Here is a 21,816-nt window from a genome sequence, read left to right as displayed (position 1 = left end):
TTTGAATGATTATGGTTTTGTGCACAGGAGTAGAATTTCCCGGCGCTTTATAAAACTAAACACAGGGAAAAAAACGCATTTTGGAAAGATCTTTGATGTGCAGCAACATATACACTGCATATTTTCGTATTACAAAAGTATAAATTCAAATTCCACCAAACACTGGATGGTACTTTCCAAAGCACTGAAATCGAGATTGCGATGCGCTTTTGTAAGCCAGTCATAGCGGGTATTCAGAGCTTAGCACATGTGATGTCGTCAGCCAACAGCAGCATCACTGTTCAGTAGCGCGAACGCACAAACAGAAAAAGTTAATGGTTTAAATTAATATACATAGAGTTGCTACACGAAACGCAAAGCTTTCACATATAATATTGGTCTGTAAGATTAATACCCTGCAAGAGAAGCTAAGCTTTCACATGCAATGTTGGTCTTCTATGCACGTATTACAATTTAAGATACATCACACAAATGTGCAAGTAAAATTTGTAATAACGACTTAAATGTCTGATCTGGGCTCGAAATTCATCTAAATGGCTCATCATCAAAGAGTCGATTTTTAAATGAGGGTCAAACGCTCTGCGATTTAAGAAATTCATCGTACATTATCGCACATAGCTCTGTTGTAACTGCCAGAATCGTACTTTGATGGTAACGCTTTTCAAACCACCATTCAGAATATTTTCCCGTGACCTGTTAGAAATACGTTTGTTTCCGCAGTTGCCAGACAGCGCCAGATGACAGGTGTCACCGCACTTGCACAGCTACGATGTCACAGGAAGCCCGTACGTTCGTACGCGTGAAACATTAAAAGATCGTACATTATGTCATAGAAGAAACAAAACATCAGAGGATACTCCAAGAGCATCGGAATTTCGAGACCCGTACTAAAATGTCCACATTAAAAGTGCACATTTGTATGTCCCTATTCCCAGTTAAGTAGGCCACGACCTGATATTAAGCTTTTCGATGTGGTTTTCGAGATGTAAATTTTCTTGGAGTACCAGTACTGTGTTATCTCATGTTTGGTTCTTTATTATGGCATAATGCCATATGTGCTAGAAGTTGAAAATGTGCACTTGAAATGCAGAGAACAGTGTGTGGAATTAAAAAGAAAATTTCTTTAGCAAACTGACAAAAATAACTTAATTGTTCTGCAAGGCAATTAATGCTTGACTGTCAGAAAGGTGGAAATCAGAAATCTGTTTTGTTTTCATTTGACGTGAGAGCTGTTAACGAAGAGGAAAACAGCAAAATCACTAAATGTAAACACGGATCACGTGGAGACTACCCACTACCCCACTGTAACTCAGATTGCTCTGCGCATCAGCCCCGGATCTATGATATTTCCGAACCGGTGCAATACCCCACCACTCCCTCGAGTGTTCGAGATAGGACATCAAAAATTTTAAAAAATCGAATTTTCAAAAATATGTTCATTTTGTAGCACACATCTTTCTGAAGAGTCTGATGCATAAAACATGTGTGTTCGAGGAAATGTAAGACATGTTATTTGGTCGTAAGTGTGTCGAAGGGCATTGCCTCGCCTCCTCACACACCATTTTTCTATCGTATATCAGTGTTCTTCGCTCTGTGGAAGTGTATATTTGGTAACGGATTCCATCAAACCATATTCAGGACAGTGGAAATTAAAATGTCCTCTGGTGCCTCTCCTGCTTACAACTGGCCGGTTTGAAATCTTGTCCCTCTTCAGAAAATTTGCACTCTTTATTCCCTATCAGCTAACAACTTGCTGCCCTGTGTAACATAAATTTAAATATAGGATACATAAACCCAGTAAAGACACGAGACAAGCAAGCCAATACACATTTCTTCAATCCTTAGCTCCTAGAATTTTTTTCTCTTTAATCTTGCTACAGCTTTACATGGCGTGCTGTCCTTTCTGCGAAAGAATCTATTACCTCATCAAAGTTCGTGAAATATTTTGCTACACGAAAAGTCGAAATGTCGTTGTCTAATACCGAAAGAGCTGTTAACGCAAATAGGACCCAAGACTGGTGTGGTTTCGCGATCTGATTACATCTATTTTGTCACTCTGCTAGATAAAACTAAATAGGCCTTTCTAATACAGCAACGATTGTAATACACACCAAATAAACGAGACTATTTGGGCAAAAAAGGTCTTTTTGTAATGACAGAATATAGTCAAGTGCCTATTAGGCCTACTACAAGCAAAAAGCCTTACATTAGGAAGTAGTTTCACACTTCATTCATACGCTCCAGTTTCTCAAGTATGAGATCGAAAAGTAGTAGTACGAAATTTTTATACAAACTTGGAATCGTCATATTGTTCCATAATGTATACGATGTCCCCGTTTCTTCTCCTTCCTCGTTCTAACAAACAGTCTTGTTAGCACTAGTTCTGTAACTGTTCCTGCCAATGTCAAAGCTTATTCGCAGGTTAACTCCACAAACTCTGCTAGAATCACAGGTTTAGTTATCCCACGATTATTCTCCGGTTAGGCATAGCTACATGTTCGTACAACACGTATTCCGCACTTCTTCCAGAATAGAATTTAAAGCGGCTGCTAGCCGGGGACTGTACAATTGGCCCTTACTAGTATAGCGATCTGCCCAAAAATTTTCTGTCAAAATTTCATTTTCTTAGCTACACCGAGAAGGTAATACGTAATCTTTCTTACCTGTTATTCGTTTATTTCCACTCCTGTAGTCTGAATCTTTGGATTTAGCTAGTAATTATAACAATGCTCATCATCTGTAAAAACCCAATCAACCACACAATCAGACAGCGGTTGTCATTCATCCGTTCGGCCTTACTCCACTCAGCTCGTACAGCCCCTTTTGTCTGTAGGAAACTTTTTTTCTACATGCGACGAGGATTCCCTGACAGAGACATCGTGTACACTATGCACACATTCACAAATCGACTTACGATTGATTCAGAAATCAACTTCGAATGTGTTCAAAAATGTTCAAAAACTGACAGGGGTGCGTTTCAAAGTCATATTAATAATCGATAGACTAACGTGCGTTGGATGCTAGTCGCTTTGGGCAACAAGGTTTTTTCCCTCAATAGTACGAATTTGCCCCCCACCCCCTCCTAGAACTGGGCCTGCTGCAAATGCAAAAATCTAGCAGCTTGGGCACTCCAGTAAAATTTTTCTCGGTAGCATCTAGCTGCTTGCTGCGACTGCTTATTACACAGCCAACAGCCACATTCCTGTAGCCAGAAGCGGGAGAAGGTACTACTCAACTGCGCATCCGCACGATCCCACTTGTAACTGATAAAACGAATCTAATGTAAACAGTTGTGACGTCACGTTCATCGGAGACAATGTGCTGTTACGGAACATTCCATATTCTTCCTAAAGCCTTTGACACATTTTGCTGTTGGCAGACGCTTGTATGAGCACTGTGTTTTGTTGCTGTATATGGCGCATTTCCTTTGCAACTTAAGTTTTATTTTCATTTTTTCTCTTGTTCATGCTTTATTGTTGCAGTATTATTCTGAAATAGCAGTATACAATAATATCCTTTGTTAGAGTATCGGTTCTTGCCAGTCAAAATTACAGAAATTTAACTGAAAACAAAAACAATGAAAACTTCCCGTATTTCTAAAAAATTCCCGGATCTCCCGGTTGTCCCGTGTCGTATACACCCTGTAAGCTACACTTCAGGCGGTGTGAACAGCAACCCACTGGAGAGTGAATGAATCACACTACGCAATGCGGCAGTTCGACGGAAGGGTTTGGGTTTGGTAAATGCCTGGATAATGTTATCTGTCAACACGTTTAGCGCCAACGGTGAGATACACAGGTGGTGGTGTTACGGACGGGGGTGTTTATCATTGTTACGACGGGTTCCTCTTATGCCGAGGTGACTAAAGTCACGGGATAATTCCTAATATCGCAATGGACCTCCTTTTGCCCGTTGTAGTGCAACAACTCCACGTGGCACGGTCTCAAGTCCTCGGAAGTCCCCTGCAGAAATAATGAAGCGTGCTGTCTCTATAGCTGTCCATAATTGCAAATGTGTTGCCAGAGCAGGATTTTGTGAACGAACTGACTCCTCGATTATGTCTCGTAAACGTTTGACGGGATTCACGTCGGGTGACCCGAGTGGCCAAATTGTTCATTCAAACAGTCCAGAATGTTCTTAAAACCATTTGAAATCCATAAAAATTCCATTGTCATTAGGGAACATGAAGTCCACAAATGATCTCCAAGTAGCTGAACATAATCATTTCCAATCAATGATCGGTTCAGTTGGACCAGAGGACACGACTGCACACAGCTGCCCTACCCTGTCTCCACTTCATCCCTGCGCACTCCCCAGCACTACTTCACTGTCTGCCACCCCTACCCTACTATCCCTAACCCTCCACTACACCCCAACATCCTCCTTACTCACACCAAGTCGCCACTTCCATCATGCACTGGTGATGCTGCTCACAGTGTGGCTTCAGTAGCGCTCTCTCTCTCTCTCTCTCTCTCTCTCTCTCTCTCTCTTTTTTTTTTTTTTTTTTTTTTTTTTTTTTTTTTTTTTTTTTTACAAATGCCTTACTGGCCGAAAGCTTTATTTGTGACTGTCTTTTTGTTGCGCCTATCTGCTACTCAGCATCTCTGCTATATGGTGAGTGGCAACTTTCCTTTTCATAATACTGTTAAATTCCATCCTGGATCTTCCATTGTTCAATTAATGTTCCTGCATTTTGTGAAGAGCACAATTTTACATTTTCACACACTTAAACCAATTCCCAATCTTTGCACCATTTTGAAATCTCATTGAGATCTGACTGGACATTTGTACAGCTTTATTCAGACTGTAATTCACTATAAATGACTTCATAAAGAGATAAAAGTGTATGATTAATATTAATGTTGTCCGTGAGGTCATTAACATACAACACGAACAAGGTGTATACGTGGACAAGAAAAAAAAAAAAGAAAATCTAAGATTTTTCCCACATTTCCCACTTAAAAATGCACTTTCTCCCCATGTGAAAATACACTTCTTCCAAGGTGAAAAGGCCCGCATCTCGTGGTCGTGCGGTAGCGTTCTCGCTTCCCAAGCCCGGGTTCCCGGGTTCGATTCCCGGCGGGGTCAGGGATTTTCTCTGCCTCGTGATGGCTGGGTGTTGTGTGATGTCCTTAGGTTAGTTAGGTTTAAGTAGTTCTAAGTTCTAGGGGACTGATGACCATAGATGTTAAGTCCCATAGTGCTCAGAGCCATTTGAACCAAGGTGAAAAATACACTTTTTTCATGAAGTGTGACAATATTGTTTCCCTTAGAGCAGCAAAAATGGGACTTCCTTGAACAAAATGTATATATTACGATATGCTGCATGTTTTTGTATTTGTATTACGGAAGTATAGATTCGAAACAGCACGTTAGTTTCCGAAGCACTGAAATCAAGATTGAAACGCACTTTTGTAAACCAGTCATGGCTCATGTCAAGTGATCTCGCCAGCCAATATCAGTAGATATTCAAAGCATTGGACACGTGACATAGCCAGGCAATAGCAATATCACTTAAGTAATGTGAACACATAAATAGAAAAAGTTAATGATTTAAATTAATGTACATAGTGTTGCTACGAGAAATGTTAAGCTTTCGCATATAGTATTGGTCTTGAAGATTAATAAGCTACATGAAAGGCTAAGCTTTCACATATAATATTAGTCTTTTTTGCATGTGTTACAGTTAAGATACATCTCACAAATGTGCAAGTAAAATTTTAAATGATGACATTAATGTCTGGTCTTCTGGGCTCAAAATTCTTCTAAGTGGCTAGTCTTCAATGTGCTTTTAAAAGAGAGTCAAATGCTCTGCGATTTAAGAAATTAATTGTACTTTCACACTCATAACCTAATCCATCTTGCGTACAAGGAAATTTACTTTGAAACTAATGCTTTTCAAAGCACCAATCGCAATATTTTCCCGTGACCTGTTAGAAATAGCTTCATTTCAGCAATTGCCACAGAGCAGCAGAAAACAGATGTTATTGCGCGAGATGTTATTGCGCGTTGGCAGCTATGGTGACATGTGGAAGCCCATATGTTCGTACGTATTATGTATGTCATGTATGACATCAAAAGAAATACGATACTCCAAGAGCATCGAAATTTCGTACACCGTACTAAAATGCATAATTCGGCTTAAAAGTGCACATCCATACATCCAGATTCACAATGAAGTAGGCCCCAACCTGATATTAAGATTTCAGTGTGGTTCTAGAGATGTAAATTTTCTGGGAGTACCTGTAATGTATTATCTCACGTTTGGTTCTTTATTATGGCATTATGCCATACATACCAGAAGATGAAAATTCAGGGAGCAGTTGAAAATAGCCAATAGTGCGAAATGCAACACTTCAATTCTAATAAATTGACCGCCTCTGGAGAAATGATTAGTAAAAGCCACACTTATTTAGCAAAACTGACAAAAATAACTTCATTGTTCTGCGAGGCAACTGACTGCCAAAAAAGTGGAAATAAAATAAAATCAGAAAACAAACTAGTAACATACGTTATCTTTCCATAATTATGTGACTGAATTTTAATTCACTTGCTAGCTCCCAACCACAGAAATTCGTTTTGTTTTCATTTGGTGTGAAATAAGAGGAAGCAGCAAAATGACTAAACCTAAACATGGCTCACGTGGAGACTAGCCCCCTTCCCACTACAATCTAGAATGCTATGCAAATGTGGCAATCTGGCAGAGCTTAGGGCGCCAGAAACGTTTTTCTGGATAGCATCTGGCTGCTTGTTGCTCTGCTGATACAGCTAACAGCCACACTTCAAGTAGCTGAAAGCGGGAGAAGCTATGGCCCATACTCAACTCAACTGCACATGCACATGAGAACACGGGCAGCTGCTCAAACAGACTTAATGTAAACAGTTGTGACATCACATTAGTCGGCAGCAGTTTATTGTTATGAAGAATTACATAGTATTCGCCCTAAAGCCTTTGACACATTTTGCTATTTATCACCTCCTACCAGTCAAAATTACAAAAATTTAACCGAACTCTGAAACAATGAAAAATTCCCAGAATTCTAAAAAATTCTGAAGATTTTCCCAGTTTTCTCCCAGATGAAAAAATTTCCCGATTTCCGACAACGTATACACCCTGATGAACAGCAAGGGCCACAACACATTTTCCTGGGTAATTCCCAGTGTGTGACAACTGCTGACAAGAAATGCTAGGTGTCACATTATGGAGCAGTGTGCAGGAAACACCTGTAAGTAGCAAGATGACGTACCACGTGTCGGGCTGGGGTCCCTGTCCTAAAGCTGCGTGTGGACCAGTAGGTGGTTCTAAACCAGTCACATTATACGGTACAAAACTCTGGCACAATAAACAATTCACTGCCACTTGTTAATTTTGTACTCAACTGTCACAACTAGCCACTGTCCCTGAGCCTGTTGCCACTGACATGACAGTGAAGCTGAGCACTCTACATTTCAGGTACAAAACGTTTACACAACCTTATTCAGAGATTTCTGGGATTGCCCAAACGTGATTGGCGGCACGTTAAATGCAATCCATTAATTCCTCTCTGTTTCTCGGTGGTTCGCGTCCAGGTGGGTGAACTAGAACCTCGAGTCCCCACAGGAAAAAGTCGGTGGCGTGAGGTTGGGTGATCACAGTGGCCACGTCCTTTGAGCACCTCTGCCAATTACCTGGCTGTCTAAGAGTTCATTTAAACACCCACGCACAGCACGACTGTTACGTGTGGGTGCCCCATTGTGCTGCAACCACAAGCGAAGCAGTTTGTCCAGGGGAACGTCTTCCAGCAGCGCAGGCAGAGTTTCTTGCAAAAAGTCCCGGTAAGTCGAGGAGGTAGACGGACCGCCCCAGTCAGGTGGTCACCCACAATGCCTGCCCAAATGTCGAGCAAAAATTGTTCCTGGTGTCCGTGGATGTACGTGACGTGACAATTTCCTCTTGCCCACCTAATGAACATTTCGAGTGTCGTAAAGGCCATCCCGAAGGAAGGTGCACTTGTCAGTAAACAACAAAGTGGCAGGGAAGTCGGGATCTCGTGCAGCCCGCCACAGGATGGAAACTAAATGGATGCTGGTCCTCATCCCTCAAAACCTCTCAGAGTAACCAATGAGTGACCCCCATGTCATGTTCAACTGCTGGAGTACTTGCCATAGGTGCTTCCTCGAAGCGTTCGAGAACGGTCTCTTCGAATGCAGCAGCCCGTCACGTCCGAGGTCTTCCAGCATCACCACGATATCCCGCTGACGAGCCCGATTTACCGAGTGGCCGATGAACTGCTGTAAACGTTTGCGGATGTGGGTGGTGTCTTGCCGAGTACAGTTCTTTGTACAACTGTCGAGCTTCATTACCGTCAGCTAGCCCGTAAACAAAAACCGTGCTGCCATGCTTACTGTATGACTAAATCGCAGGAGACGCTCGTGTGCTCCGAAGCGAAGCTTACGTGTGAATGCCTCCGACGTGAGGTTGAGACAAACAGCAAGACCTATTGGACACGTGTGAGTACGAGGGCTATCCACAAAGTACATTACGTTTTGGAATTAAAAATAAATAAAGTATTGGAAATATTTTTTATTATATACAGATGAAAGCCACACTTAAATACTACTTTTCTACATAGTTGCCATTTAAATTAAGGCACTTATCGTAGCGATGGACGAGCTTGAAGCTGTGCGTTGTTATCAAAACGCTGTACAGCCAACCATTTCTTCATTGCTGGGAATAAGTGGAAGTCGCTCGGTGCCAGGTCGGGACTGTACGGTGGATGAGGAAACACCTCCCACTTAAAAGATTCGAGAACTTCACGAGTGGCATTTGCCGTGTGGGCCCGGGCGTTGTCGTGAATCGGCAAGATCTTTGAGCCCAACTTTCCCCTGCGCTTGTTTTGTATTGCTCTTCTGAGGTTGTGCAGAGTTTGGCAATACCTTTGAGAGTTTATTGTAGTGCCTCTTTCCAGGAAATCCACAAAAATCACACCTTTTCTGTCCCAAAAGACAGTCGCCACATGGTTGAAGGCGCAGGCGGCCGAATTTTACGACGAAGGAATTTCCGAGCCCGTCCATCGCTATGATAAGTGCCTTAATTTAAATGGCAACTACGTAAAAAAGTAGTATTTAAGTGTGGCTTTCATCTGTATATAATAAAAAAAAAATTTCCAATACTTTATTTATTTTTAATTCCAAACCGTAATGTACTTTGTGGATAGCCCTCGTATCACGTTGAGGCAGTGACGGGGAGAGGGACGTTTGTGTGTGTGAACCGACAACCACAGCGCTGCCCATCAACTGACGAACGGCAACGGACAACCCCACGGCCAATAGGACTGCATGGCGCCAAGTTTCCGTAGTTTAAAAATGGTGCGTTGTCGACCAACTTGACATTAGTAATTTTGGTTCCTACTGGCATCAGCTATCCAGGGTTAAAATTTCGTGACAATTTTTCTCCACCCTGTATGCACGGAAATCTCCCTCTTTTCCCCATGATCCCTACGCAAGATATATGTTGGTGGTAGCATAATACTTGTTCGGTTGTCTGGAGTACAGGTTAGGGAAGTGACACTGTTGCCAACCAGAAGATCATGTTGATATGCATCTTCAGGTACAGTTTTAACCATCTTGTATGTATATAGTCTGATGTGACATGATCCACAGCCTCTGTGTTATTACTACGTGTATCTTTTATGTACTGCAAATGCAATTTCAAGCATTACTTATTTGCATGCAGGAGAAAGCATTGCATACTGCGTTTTTTTAGTAGAGGCTGGAGGAGTTTTATTATTGTAATGATTTTTTTTATTATTTTGCGTAGCTCAACAGACTGGTGCAGACAATTAGTAACCTAATCTCAGTGCTGTTCATAGACGCAACACATTTGTATCATGGTACATTACTACTTCAGACATTTTGTTGATAGTGACCACTGTCAGAGCAGTAAGGCAAGCATTATCTTCACCACAATACCAAAGAAATAACAATTCACTGGTAAAATAAAAATGAACATAAACACACCACACCAGCAACCACCTATAGACAGCAACATAATGTGACCTCCAAGTGAGAGAGATCCATTGATCTGAAGTAGGTACATATACCACCAAGTGGCAAAATGCACGTTGTCCCTCAGAGACACGGTGATTTCGAGGATCAATGGGTTTTAATATCGTGTTGTCTGAGAACAGCACCGATAATGAAAGAGTTAACCCAACTCAGTACCGCCGCCACGGAAATGGAAGTGAGACCTACAGCTTAACGTGGAATCCAAATCATTTGTTGTCCCTGGTGATCTTCACAATGTAGAATGAAGGCCACATTAAACACAGATGAAGAAATTGGTGGTCCGACGGGTATTCGTTTCGACAACCTTCCGGTTTCTAGGTGTGCGTTTCATTGCTAGGCCATCACGCCTGCAGTGTAGAATTAAAATAGGTACAGTTGCTGTTAATAGCCCAGACAGAAATGTGGTCATTTACTAGCTGTGTAGGGGCTGGGAAGGTGTTTTAGAATATTTGGGAGTATTTTTAAAATGTTGTGTCAATTTTTCTCCACCCTGTACTGAGGCATTTGGGCAGTCATTTTCTCTCATTCAAAAACCAAATACTACAAGAAAGAACCCTGCGACTACTGGTACGATGAATCCTCTGCCATCCACTTTACAGTGGCTTGCAGAGTATTTATGTAGATAAGATTTAAGATGCAGCTGGTTGACAGTTTTGACACAGACTCTGATCAGACTGGATGTAAATATCTGATGTGGAGATGTAAGTATTTGGCATGAGGCTCAGCTTTTTAACAGTTAGCGTTTTATTCTAACAGAATGGCCGAGTCCTAGCACAGAGACAGTTACTGTGTACCACCACTCTGCCTTTAGATAGTGACAAGCCAATTCCAAATCCTATGGGCCGAGTTCTTTAACAACCCATTCAATGACTGTCCGCTATGGTCGCTAACATACCGTATTTACTCGAATCTAAGCCGCACCTGAAAACTGAGACTCGGGGGAAAAAAAAAAAAAAAAAATCCCCGAACCTGAAATTTGAGACTCGAAATTCAAGGGGGAGAGAAAAGTTTTAGGCCGCACCTCCAAATCGAAACAAAGTTGGTCCATTGTAATATGAGACACAATTTAGGACGAATGAATGACAATACAGCTACAGTAGTTTGGTTCGAGTCGTAAGCTTAGCAGTTAAGCTTTACCAGGTAGCCATTGCTATGCGTCGGGCTCTCCGTCCGTATTTATACGGGTACCCTTCCTTTTTCACGTGCTTCGTCTGGTTTGAATGGATTGCTTATTTTCCTTTGATCTGATAAGTACCGTTCTCTTTGTTTTAGGTGTTTACGTCACTACAAGCTGAAAATGCATTACTGTACTGTGTCATGCATTGTTTGCCGCATTCCGATAGTGCGTGTTTACGGCCTGTCGCCGCTCGCGGCATGGCTTGCTTTTCGGGCGAAAATTTTTCTCCGTTTCAAAATCTTTGCGGCTGCTTCTTTGGTACATCAAATTCTGCACAGAAATTAGAGTCATCTTAGATTTAAAAATCTATTCAGTTGCCTTGCTTCATTACTGACTGTATCACTATTAGGCATAAGAATAAAACGAATATAAACATGACACGATACGTATATTCTTCTGCGTTTGCTGTTGTCTCACTCTAGTTTCGTAGTTTATTAGGCGGACAGGATTTAAATGAGATAGCAGCAAACACGAAAGAATACATGGCAAAATGTTTACATTCGTATTATTCTTATGGTGAAGAGAATACTGCATGTGATTCACATTTCATTAGGTTCCTATTAGCAACCATCTCTTCTCACAGGTAGGAAAAATTCAGAACGTAGAGTTGGCCATATGGACAAACATCCCAAACAGTCTTGCCAGTTGGATTTTCATAGTACATTGAAATTCTGCTACATTCGAAGATGAACAATGCGGAATTTGTATTTACTTCGTTGGATAATGTATGAAAATGCAGTGTTCGAAACTCGGGGCGGAGAAAAAAAGCTCGTCTCCCACCATTTTTTCTTTTTTTAATTTATTTACTGACGCAGAGGTTTTGGCGCCAGAATTTTCTTTGTGCCTGCAAAGAATGCCTGTGTAGCACTACATATATTCGACGGCAGAAGTTAGTTGTGGCGGCACCTACAAACATTTTTCAGAACTTCCGCTTGCTTTGCACTCGATTCTAAGCCGCAGGCGGTTTTTTGGATTACAAAAACCGGAAAAAAAGTGCGGCTTAGATTCGAGTAAATACGGTAGGCAGGACTTCTCTTCCTAGCTCTCCTGCTGCCTCTCTCTATTTGGTACTTCTAGTCCCACAGTAGTCTCTCTCTTACCCTCTCAACCCCAGTGACATTTGGCTGAAGGCTCCAAGTGTCCCTATCAGCTCCCGACCTGTTCCATTCTCGGCAATGTCCAGAGGTTGTCTGGAGGAACAGAGGTTTCGTTTTTTACTTTAGGCAACTGATAAGGGAAGGCTAACTGGTGGATTTTCCATCAGCCGTCAGTGACACCGCACAATACCCACTGTCAGCACACTTATATTGACACAGACACTTATATTCAGCAGTAATACAGCAACAAATGTAATTGTTCTTTACAGATGTCAATCTTCATTTCACCCTACCTGTTTTCTGTCCGCGCCCAACACGTCGTCAGGATCAGACTCTACTTCTCGCTTCACAACAACTTCGTTTTTTATGACCACATCCTGATGGTTCTGCAACCAAAAATACCACCAACTTTGTAAATAGTGAGACAAATAACGTAAACTGAATGTTTAATAGTTATAAATATGTGAACTGTACAATCACACACCAATACAAAATGGCAAAACAGTACTAGGTTTACAATCTTCTCACGGCAGACACAAGAGGAATCGAGTTCCTTATTCACAATAAAATGCTAATTAGGTAATAGTTTTTTCAAACCACATCGCAAAAGACTCACATATTGTGTGTTACAACTCAAATCGTACTCATAATAAGAAGGTTAAAAATAGATAGAATTAAACTTAAAGCGAACAGGAAATTGCAAAACTACGAAGTGCACGCGGAAGATTAATGGGAAAGACGACGGAACAGCAGTAGAGGAAATTATCAAACTGAAGTGGACGACAAGCCTTTAGACAGGCGAACTGAAGACAGGATACGGAAATTTTTCTCTGGATTCAATATTCTCAAGACCCAACAAAAAAGAGGAATATACCAATTCAGGAAACAAAGTGTACGGGAATACACAGATGCAAAAGCTGAAGTTTGCAATACACTCTAAGACAGTAAAAAATTGACAACGAACCACCAAGGAGCTACGAAAATTGGTCACAAAATGATATTCGTACAGGTAGCAATGGAACACGAAAATTAACAACTTTGGTGGCCGACGGACAAACATTTGAGACTGCGGCACAATTTCACCTCCCAGTTGGCAAGAACACTAAACAGGGGACACAGTGAAACCAGGGCTTAAAAGTTTTTGCGAATTTCATTCCGTGTAGTCATTTGGACAAAACTGTGCCTCACACACACACACGTGAACAATATTCGCAGATGTCAGCATTCGGGAGAGAGCACGTAGTTAGGCTCAAAGAAGCTGGTCGGAGTAACCGGGAAATCGTCTGACATCTGAATAAGAGCAGTGACATTATTTAACACTACTGGCAGGAATGAGCGAACCGTGGCAAAAACACAGTGCCCAGGAGGAGGCAGTCAACCTCTACAGTGAGGGCAGAATGTGAGGACCGAGCAACTGTCAGACAGGCACTCTGAGGCCCAGATTCGTCATTATCGTCGATTTAACAAACAATAATACAAGGCTCACAGAAAGGGGGGTGACCTCGAGGCACCCCTTGTGCCAAATACCATCGACCTCTGTACGCCAACGAGCCCACTTGCAGTGGTGTCGTGCAAATTCAGCCTCGAATCTTATTTACCGGAGCAGAACTGTCTTCGGTGACGAGTCCCACTTCGAACCGATCCCCGACGACCGGTGAAGGTGTATTCGGAGACGATCGGGATAGCGATGGTATACCAGCCTGACTGTCCCCCCACCAAGGGGGGTGCCAGTTCCTTTCACAGCAGGAACCATTCGGTAGGCATCTGCGGCAACTTCCAGTAGAGCGGTACGTCAACCACATTCTATACCCCTTCTGTTGCCCTTCGTGGCAATCCATCCTAGGCTTACATTTCACCAAGACAGTGGCTGCCCACCCAAGGCGAGGGCTTCTACTGCTCGTCTTTGTGCCTGCCAAATCTTGCCTTGGCCAGCAAGGACACCAGATCTCTCCCAAACTGAGAACATCTGGTGCATTACGGGCAGGGCCCTCCGACATCTCAGGATTTGATGCTCTAACATACTGACTGGACAGAACTTCGCACGGTGTTTCTAACAAGGGAACCTCCCCATCGCACCACCCTCAGATTTAGTTATAAGTTGGCACAGGGATAGGCCATGAAAAACTGAACACAGATCAGCCGAGAAAACAGGAAGAAGTTGTATGGAACTGTGAAAAAAAAAAAAAAAAATAAGCAAAATATACAAACTGAGTAGTCCGTGTACAAGATAAGCCACATCAAGGTACGTGTACACTGAGGAGCACCGTGGTCCCGTGGTTACCGTGAGCAGCTACGGAACGGAAGGTCCCTGGTTCAATCCTCCCTCGAGTGAAAAGTTTTAATTTTTTATTTTCAGACAATTATCAAAGTTCATGCACTCAGACATGATCAACTTCGCTCTCCAAAATTCCAGGACATGTTCAGATTTGCTTGGACACATGCAGGATTTGACGGTCTACACACGGGAAACTTGAAAACATTAAAAACATATGTTTTGACAGAGCACAGGGAAAACTGTGCGACTGTGAAACTGTTGCATTCATTTGTTGCCGTTTATGTGACAAACTCTTATGTTTTCATCACTTTTTTGGGAGTGATTATCACATCCACAAGAAAACCTAAATCGGGCAAGGTAGAAGAATCTTTTTACCCATTCGCCAAGTGTGCAAGTTAGGTGGGTCGACAACATATTCCTGTCATGTGACGCACATTCCATCACCAGTGTCGTATAGAATATGTCAGACGTGTTTTCCTGTGGAGGAATCGGTTGACCAATGAATTTGCGATCAAATGTTTTCGGTTCCTATTGGAGAGGTACATCCTTTCGTCTACTAATCGCACGGTTTTGCGGTGCGGTCACAAAACACAGACACTAAACTTATTACAGCGAACAGAGACGTCAATGAATGAACGGTCAGATCTTAACTTTGCGAAAATAAAGTAAGTAAAATTTTTACTCGAGGGAGGACTCGAACCAAGGACCTCTTGTTCCGCAGTTACTCTAACCACGGGACCACGGTGCTCTCCAGCTCATATTAACCTTGACGTTGCATATCTTACACTTTGACTACTCAGTTGGTATATTTTGCTTATTTTTTCATAGTTCCACACAACTTCTTCCTGTTTTCTCGATTGATCTGTGTTCAGTTTTTCAAGGCCTATCCACTGTGGCAACTTGTAACTAAATCTGAGGGGGGTGCGATGGGGAGGTTCCCTTGTCAGCAGGACATTCGACAATTCTCAACCGATGCCGAGCCAAGTAACTGCTTAGATAAGGAACATAGCTGAACCAACACATTACTGACTTGCTCAATTTGTGATACTCTTTCACTTGAATAAATCATCCATCTACAGATTTCCATCCCATTTGGCTAATTGTTCCATGGTGCATCACCTTTTTTTTTTTTTGTTTAGAATGTTATTTGGAGAACATTTTTAAGAGGTCCGAATAGAAAAATTTTTTTGATGATGTAATACGCACATGAATCTGACACACAAATTTCAAGCCCATGTATTACAAAATAGTGTTCCCACCACAAGCTGTAATCGTTACAGTGCCCAATCATGTTGCTCCTGTATGGAAGGAGCACAAATGATATAACTCACCACTGGTATTTGGTGTGCAGCAGTGTCCATGTTGTTGTCATCGTCATCACGCTGACGTAGCTTCTTTCTGATCCGTCCTCCTTTCTGAAATTTTAAATTTGTTTCTGTTAGCTCAATCTCTGGATTTTTGCAATGTCTTTACAGTCATCAATTCAGCAAAGAAGTCTTACACCCACAATTAATTTATTCACATGCATGCCACATGTTTCATCAAAATCCAAACATACATAACCACCGAAATACAGATGCAATAAACTGTTTCTGTAGATACACTTAAGACCATCATTAAATGTGGCTCTGCATTATTTAGCACATTCTACATTTAAAATCATAAAAAATTATTAGACTTACAAGTCTAAATATCTTAAAAGTCAAGGAAACTGCATGGATGTATGTTTATAAACAAAACACACAGTATATGTTTACAATTTACTACAGCAAAAAGGACCACGAACTTTATCCCAGGTTAAATCTTTCCCTCTCGACGTGTACAGTAACAGTGAATAGTTTGTTTGAAAGATAGGATTCCGCTCTAAAAAATTAATTGAAATAACCCACACTGAAATAGATACCAACATCAACAAGCAAATTTATTGTCCTTCATCCTCATCTACAAAAGTGCCAACTTCATCTAATTTTTTAACTTCGATAATTATTTCAGGACAACAAAATTTAACTTCTGCAGATTCAGAAAACTATGATATAATTCAAATTAAAAATAATATCAGGCTCAGTTTCATATGGATTCACTCAATTTGTATAGATTTTTTGCATCAGACAAAAACCTACAAATGGCTGACAGTGATGTCTGCTAGGTTCACTTAGTATGTTTCATTTATACTGACACACAATTCCTTCTAAATTTTTAGATTTCCACACATGTGAACTTCATATGAACAGCTTGGGGAAGCACCTACTGACACAAAAATCACTGGAAGAAATCAAGAGGCACCATCATATATATGTGCACCACCACCACGCGGGAAGAACGACTGTCTGAAAGCCTCCGTGCACGCTCGAATCTCTCTACTTTTACAATCGTGATCTTCTCGGGAGGTATAAGTAGGGGGAAGCAATATATTCAATACCTCATCCAGAAACGCACCCTCCCGAAACCTGGCGAGCAAGCTACACCCGATGCAGAGCGCCTCTCTTGCAGAGTCTGCCACTCGAGTTTGCTAAACATCTCCGTAACACTATCACACTTACCAAATAACCCTGTGACGAAACGCACCGCTCTTCTTTGGATCTTCTCTACCTCCTCCGTCAACCCGACCTGGTACGCATCCCACACTGATGAGCAACACTCAAGTATAGGTCGAACGAGTGCTTTTTAAGCCACCTCCTTTGTTGATGGACTACACTTTCTCTCCCAATGAATCTCAACCTGGTACCCGCCTTACCAACAATTAATTTTATATGATCATTCCACTTCAAATCGTTCCACACGCATACTCCCAGATATTTTACAGAAGTGTTTGTTCCGCTATCATATAATCATACAATAAAGGATCCTTCTTTCTATGTATTCGCGATACATTACATTTGTCTTTGTTAAGGGTCAGCTGTCACTCCCTGCACCAAGTGCCTATCCGCTGCAGATCTTCCTGCATTTCCCTGCAATTTTGTAATGCTGCAACTTCTCTGTATACTACAGCATCATCTGCGAAAAGCCGCATGGAACTTCTGACACTATCTACTTGGTCATTTATATATATTGTGAAAAGCAATGATCCCATAACACTCCCCTGTGGCACGCCCGATGTTACTTTAACGTCTGTAGACGTCTCTCCATTGAGAAGAACATGCTGTATTCTGTTTGCTAAAAACTCTTCAATCCAGCCACACAGCTGGTCTGATATTCTGTAGGCTCTTACTTTATCAGGCGACAGTGCGGAACTGTATCGAACGCCTTCCGGAAGTCAAGGAAAATGGCATCTACCTGGGAGCCTGTATCTAATATTTTCTAGGTATCATGAACAAATAAAGCGAGTTAGGTCTCACACGATTGCTGTTTCCGGAATCCATCTTGATTCCTACAGAGTAGATTCTGGGTTTCCAGAAATGAAATGATACGCGAGCAAAAAACATGTTCTAAAATTCTACAACAGATCGATGTCAGAGATATAGGTCTATAGTTTTGTGCATCTGATCGACGACCCTTCTTGAAGACTGGGACTACCTGTGCTCTTTTCCAATTATTTGGAACCCTCCGTTCCTCTACAGACTTGCAGTACACGGCTGTCAGAAGGGGGGACAAGTTCTTTCGCGTACTCTGTGTAGAATCGAATTGGTATCCCGTCAGGTCCAGTGGTAAAGGACTAGTAGAACAGCTTCAAAGATGGTAACGCACCAATGGACAGTGAACCGCGTCCGGGTAGCCCTCGACAAGCCGAAATGACAATGTCACAGAGAAAGTGTCATGTCACAGTATAAGAACTTGCAAATGAGATAGGGGGTGAGCATTAGATTGGTACACTCAATTTACACCAACAGTTGGTGCACGAGGAAAGTGTCCACAAAATTCTTACTGCAAATCGCACAGGACATAATGCAAAACACAACGAGAAACACCAACTTTCCAAATACTGTGGTCACAGGCAATACACGAGTTTATGGGTACGGCCCAAAAATCAAGATGTAGCCATCACAGCAGAAACATCAGACATTCTTCAGGTGCGTGTAAAAAATAGCAGTCCTTAGCAATGTCCAGGTCACACTGACCATTCTTTTCAAATCTTGTGGTAAGAACAATATATAAGAAACTTAAATGGAAATTTGCGTTAACAACAACAAATAATTTGCATTAATAATAATAATGAGACGAAGATCCTATCCCTATATATTTTTTAAAATATACCTCTGACCACGAAAATTACGACACCAAAAAGGATAGTAACTAAGGAAGTTTTACTTACTAGCGATCTGCTCCGGGTCCACACGGGTAGCACTGAACATCTATGGCTGGACGAGTTATTCATTATATGTAGCCATGAGCGATTTAATGCATGACGCTCTCTATCATAATTATGTCACGCCTCACTTACTCTAACTGAAGCAAGTCTCGCCTAATGATCTTCACCGGATTTCTGAGACTGCATAGCCCTAATCAGTTTTTCAGCCATCCTAGTATACTGAGAAAGACTCTACCATTTTGTAGGTCTTCTGATTCATGAACGACAAGAATGTAATAAGTAGGCACCCACATCAAACCAACTAAATAATTCATCTAAAAACAAAGATGATGTGACTTACCAAACGAAAGTGCTGGCAGGTCGATAGACACACAAACAAACACACAAAATTCTAGCTTTTGCAACAAACGGTTGCTTCATCAGGAAAGAGGGAAAGACGAAAGGATGTGGGTTTTAAGGGAGAGGGTAAGTAGTCATTCAAATCTCGGGAGCGGAAAGACTTACCTTAGGTGGGAAAAAAGGACAGGTATACACTCGCACACACACACATATCCATCCGCACATACACAGACACAATGTCTGTGTGTGTGTGTGTGTGTGTGTGTGTGTGTGTGTGTGTGTGTGTGTGTGGGCGCGCGCGCGCTCGAGAGAGAGTGTATACCTGTCCTTCCCCCCCCCCCCCTAAGGTAAGTCTTTCCGCTCCCGAGATTGGAATGACTCCTTACCCTCTCCCTTAAAACCCACATCCTTTCGTCTTTCCCTCTCCTTCACTCTTTCCTGATGAAGCAACCGTTTGTTGCGAAAGCTTGAATTTTGTGTGTATGTTTGTGTGTCTATCGACCTGCCACCACTTTCGTTTGGTAAGTCACATCATCTTTGTTTTTAGATATATTTTTCTCACGTGGAATGTTTCCCTCTATTATATTCATACAACTAAATAATTCGTTTTTCCTAGCCAAGACGCAAAATATAAATAAAACCTAATGAAAGGGGCAAAGTAATTTAGTTAAGTTTATAGCATACAGAGTAAAATTAGTAAACCTGTAATCAATATTAGTTTGTATTTGTGAAGATTACAGCACTTAATTCTGTCACTGACGCAGACTTCCAAAATTACGTTTGTCACTGTGGTACAAAAAAACTGTCATACTGGCTATTTGATGTATTACACCATGTTCAGATACGTTGGTTTAACTCCGATTACTTTTTTTCTGCAACGGTCGATTTACTTGTGAAATCGTATGCTTCTTGGAAATCAAAGAATGTAAGGACTATGTTAAGGTTCTGCACTGTTCGGATCCTGTGGATAGTTTTCAAATTAAAAATTTGCTCTGGGCATGATCTCTCTTCTCTGAACCCTGTTTGGTATTCACCAATTGTGTATTCTGCTTGATCTTCTATCACATTCAGTACAGCTATAGACAAAATTTTGTAGAAGACTGGAAGCAGAGATATGCCACGGTAATTGTTGGTATCTGTCCTGTCAAATGGTTCAAATGGCTCTGAGCACTATGGGACTTAACATCTGAGGTCATCAGGCCCCTAGAACTTAGAACTACTTAAACCTAACCCACCTAAAGACATCACACACATTCATGCCCAACGCAGGATTCGAACCTGCGACCGTAGCGGTCGCACAGTTCCAGACTGTAGCGACTAGAACCGCTCGGCCACCACGCCTGGCATCTGTTCTGTCACCCTTGTTTTGTAGTGGATTGATCATGGCTTGTTTCCAGACGTCCAGTATTCTTTCCTTCTCCCAGCAATCTTTAATAACCCGATAAATGGTTTCAGCTGCCTGCTTCCCTCCATTTCCACATCTCAGCTAATATGCCATCTTCATGGGGCGCTCTGTTTTTCAGATGGCCAATGTATTGTTCAATTTGATGCAGTGGTGGTGCTTCTGAAGGTGGATTTTGCTTTTGAGGCTGTCTGAAAATTAAATGTGTTCGTTTCTCGCAGTTTAGAAGATTTCTAAAGTATTTTGTTAGTAGCTCACACGTGTCCTCGTTGTTGATTATCAGTTTACCTGTTGAATCTTTGAAGTGTTGGCTCGTCGGCTTGTAACCTCTTATCTCTGCTTTGACAACTTTGTAGGTCCTACTTATGAATTAGGTATCTTATTACTAAATTACGTTAAATGAAACTCTGTGATATTTTATCATATTAACAATTGTCAACATTTTCTTAATTACGCTTTAGCTATGAGGAGGGGATCAAAAAGTTTCTAGCCTAACAAATCAAGAACGACAGAAATTTCATAAGACCAATTTATTTTTCAATATAATATCCGTGTACACTAATACACTTGTGGGCTTGCTCGGTTAACTTCTGCGAACCACACAAATAAAAGTTCTTCGATTTCGAGTCCGACCGAGCTTTCACAGCATCGATCACTGCATCATCACTGTCAAATCGCCATCCTTTGAGGACTTTTTTAGGTTTGGCAAAAGAAAAAAGTCTGATGGAGCCAAATCTGGAGACTATGGTGGATGACGTAACAACTGGAACCTGCAGTCGGGCAGTTTTTCCAATGTTGCAAGGGCTCTGTGCGCTGGTGTGTTATCCTGATCTATGTGCCAATTTCTTTCTGTCTTCTCTCAAATAGTGCAGGAGGGTGCAATAGTATAATGCATTGACAGTCATGCCCTTTTGCAAGTAATCCACCATAATTACACCTTCTGCATCCTAGAAGACCAATGCCACCACCTTACCGACTGATTTTTGCACTCTGAAGTTTTTTAGGGTACGGGATGAAGGATGTTTACATTGTTGTGACCTGTTTTGTCTCAGGCTCAAAATGGTAAACCCACATTTCGTCCACTGTCACATACCTTGCAAGAAAGCAGTCTTCATCCATTTCAAATTGGCGGACGATTTCTTCACGACACTGCACACGGTCTCTTCTCTGATCTGCATTCGAGTCTTTCGAGATCAACCGAGATGAAACTCTGCGCATTCCGAAATACCCACA

General features: G+C 41.7%; 1 protein-coding gene across 6 annotated transcripts in view; it reads right to left on the bottom strand.

Annotated features, from left to right (window-relative positions):
- LOC126213321 (peroxynitrite isomerase THAP4-like) overlaps window positions 1-21,816 on the bottom strand; it is a 257,176-nt gene that overhangs the window by 61,491 nt on the left and 173,869 nt on the right. For all 6 annotated transcript variants that reach the window (XM_049941013.1, XM_049941012.1, XM_049941016.1 and 3 more), the window contains 2 exons: window positions 15,928-16,011; window positions 12,615-12,707 (listed from right to left, as the gene is read on the bottom strand). In XM_049941013.1, the coding sequence (XP_049796970.1) occupies window positions 12,615-12,707; window positions 15,928-16,011 (177 nt within the window). The remainder of the gene's footprint in view (window positions 1-12,614; window positions 12,708-15,927; window positions 16,012-21,816) is intronic.

Source organism: Schistocerca nitens, chromosome 11, assembly GCF_023898315.1.
Source record: "Schistocerca nitens isolate TAMUIC-IGC-003100 chromosome 11, iqSchNite1.1, whole genome shotgun sequence".
Classification (NCBI taxonomy): Eukaryota; Metazoa; Arthropoda; class Insecta; order Orthoptera; family Acrididae; genus Schistocerca; species Schistocerca nitens.
The sequence above is the reverse complement of the archived record's forward strand: the minus strand, read 5'-3'. Positions and strand labels throughout refer to the sequence as shown.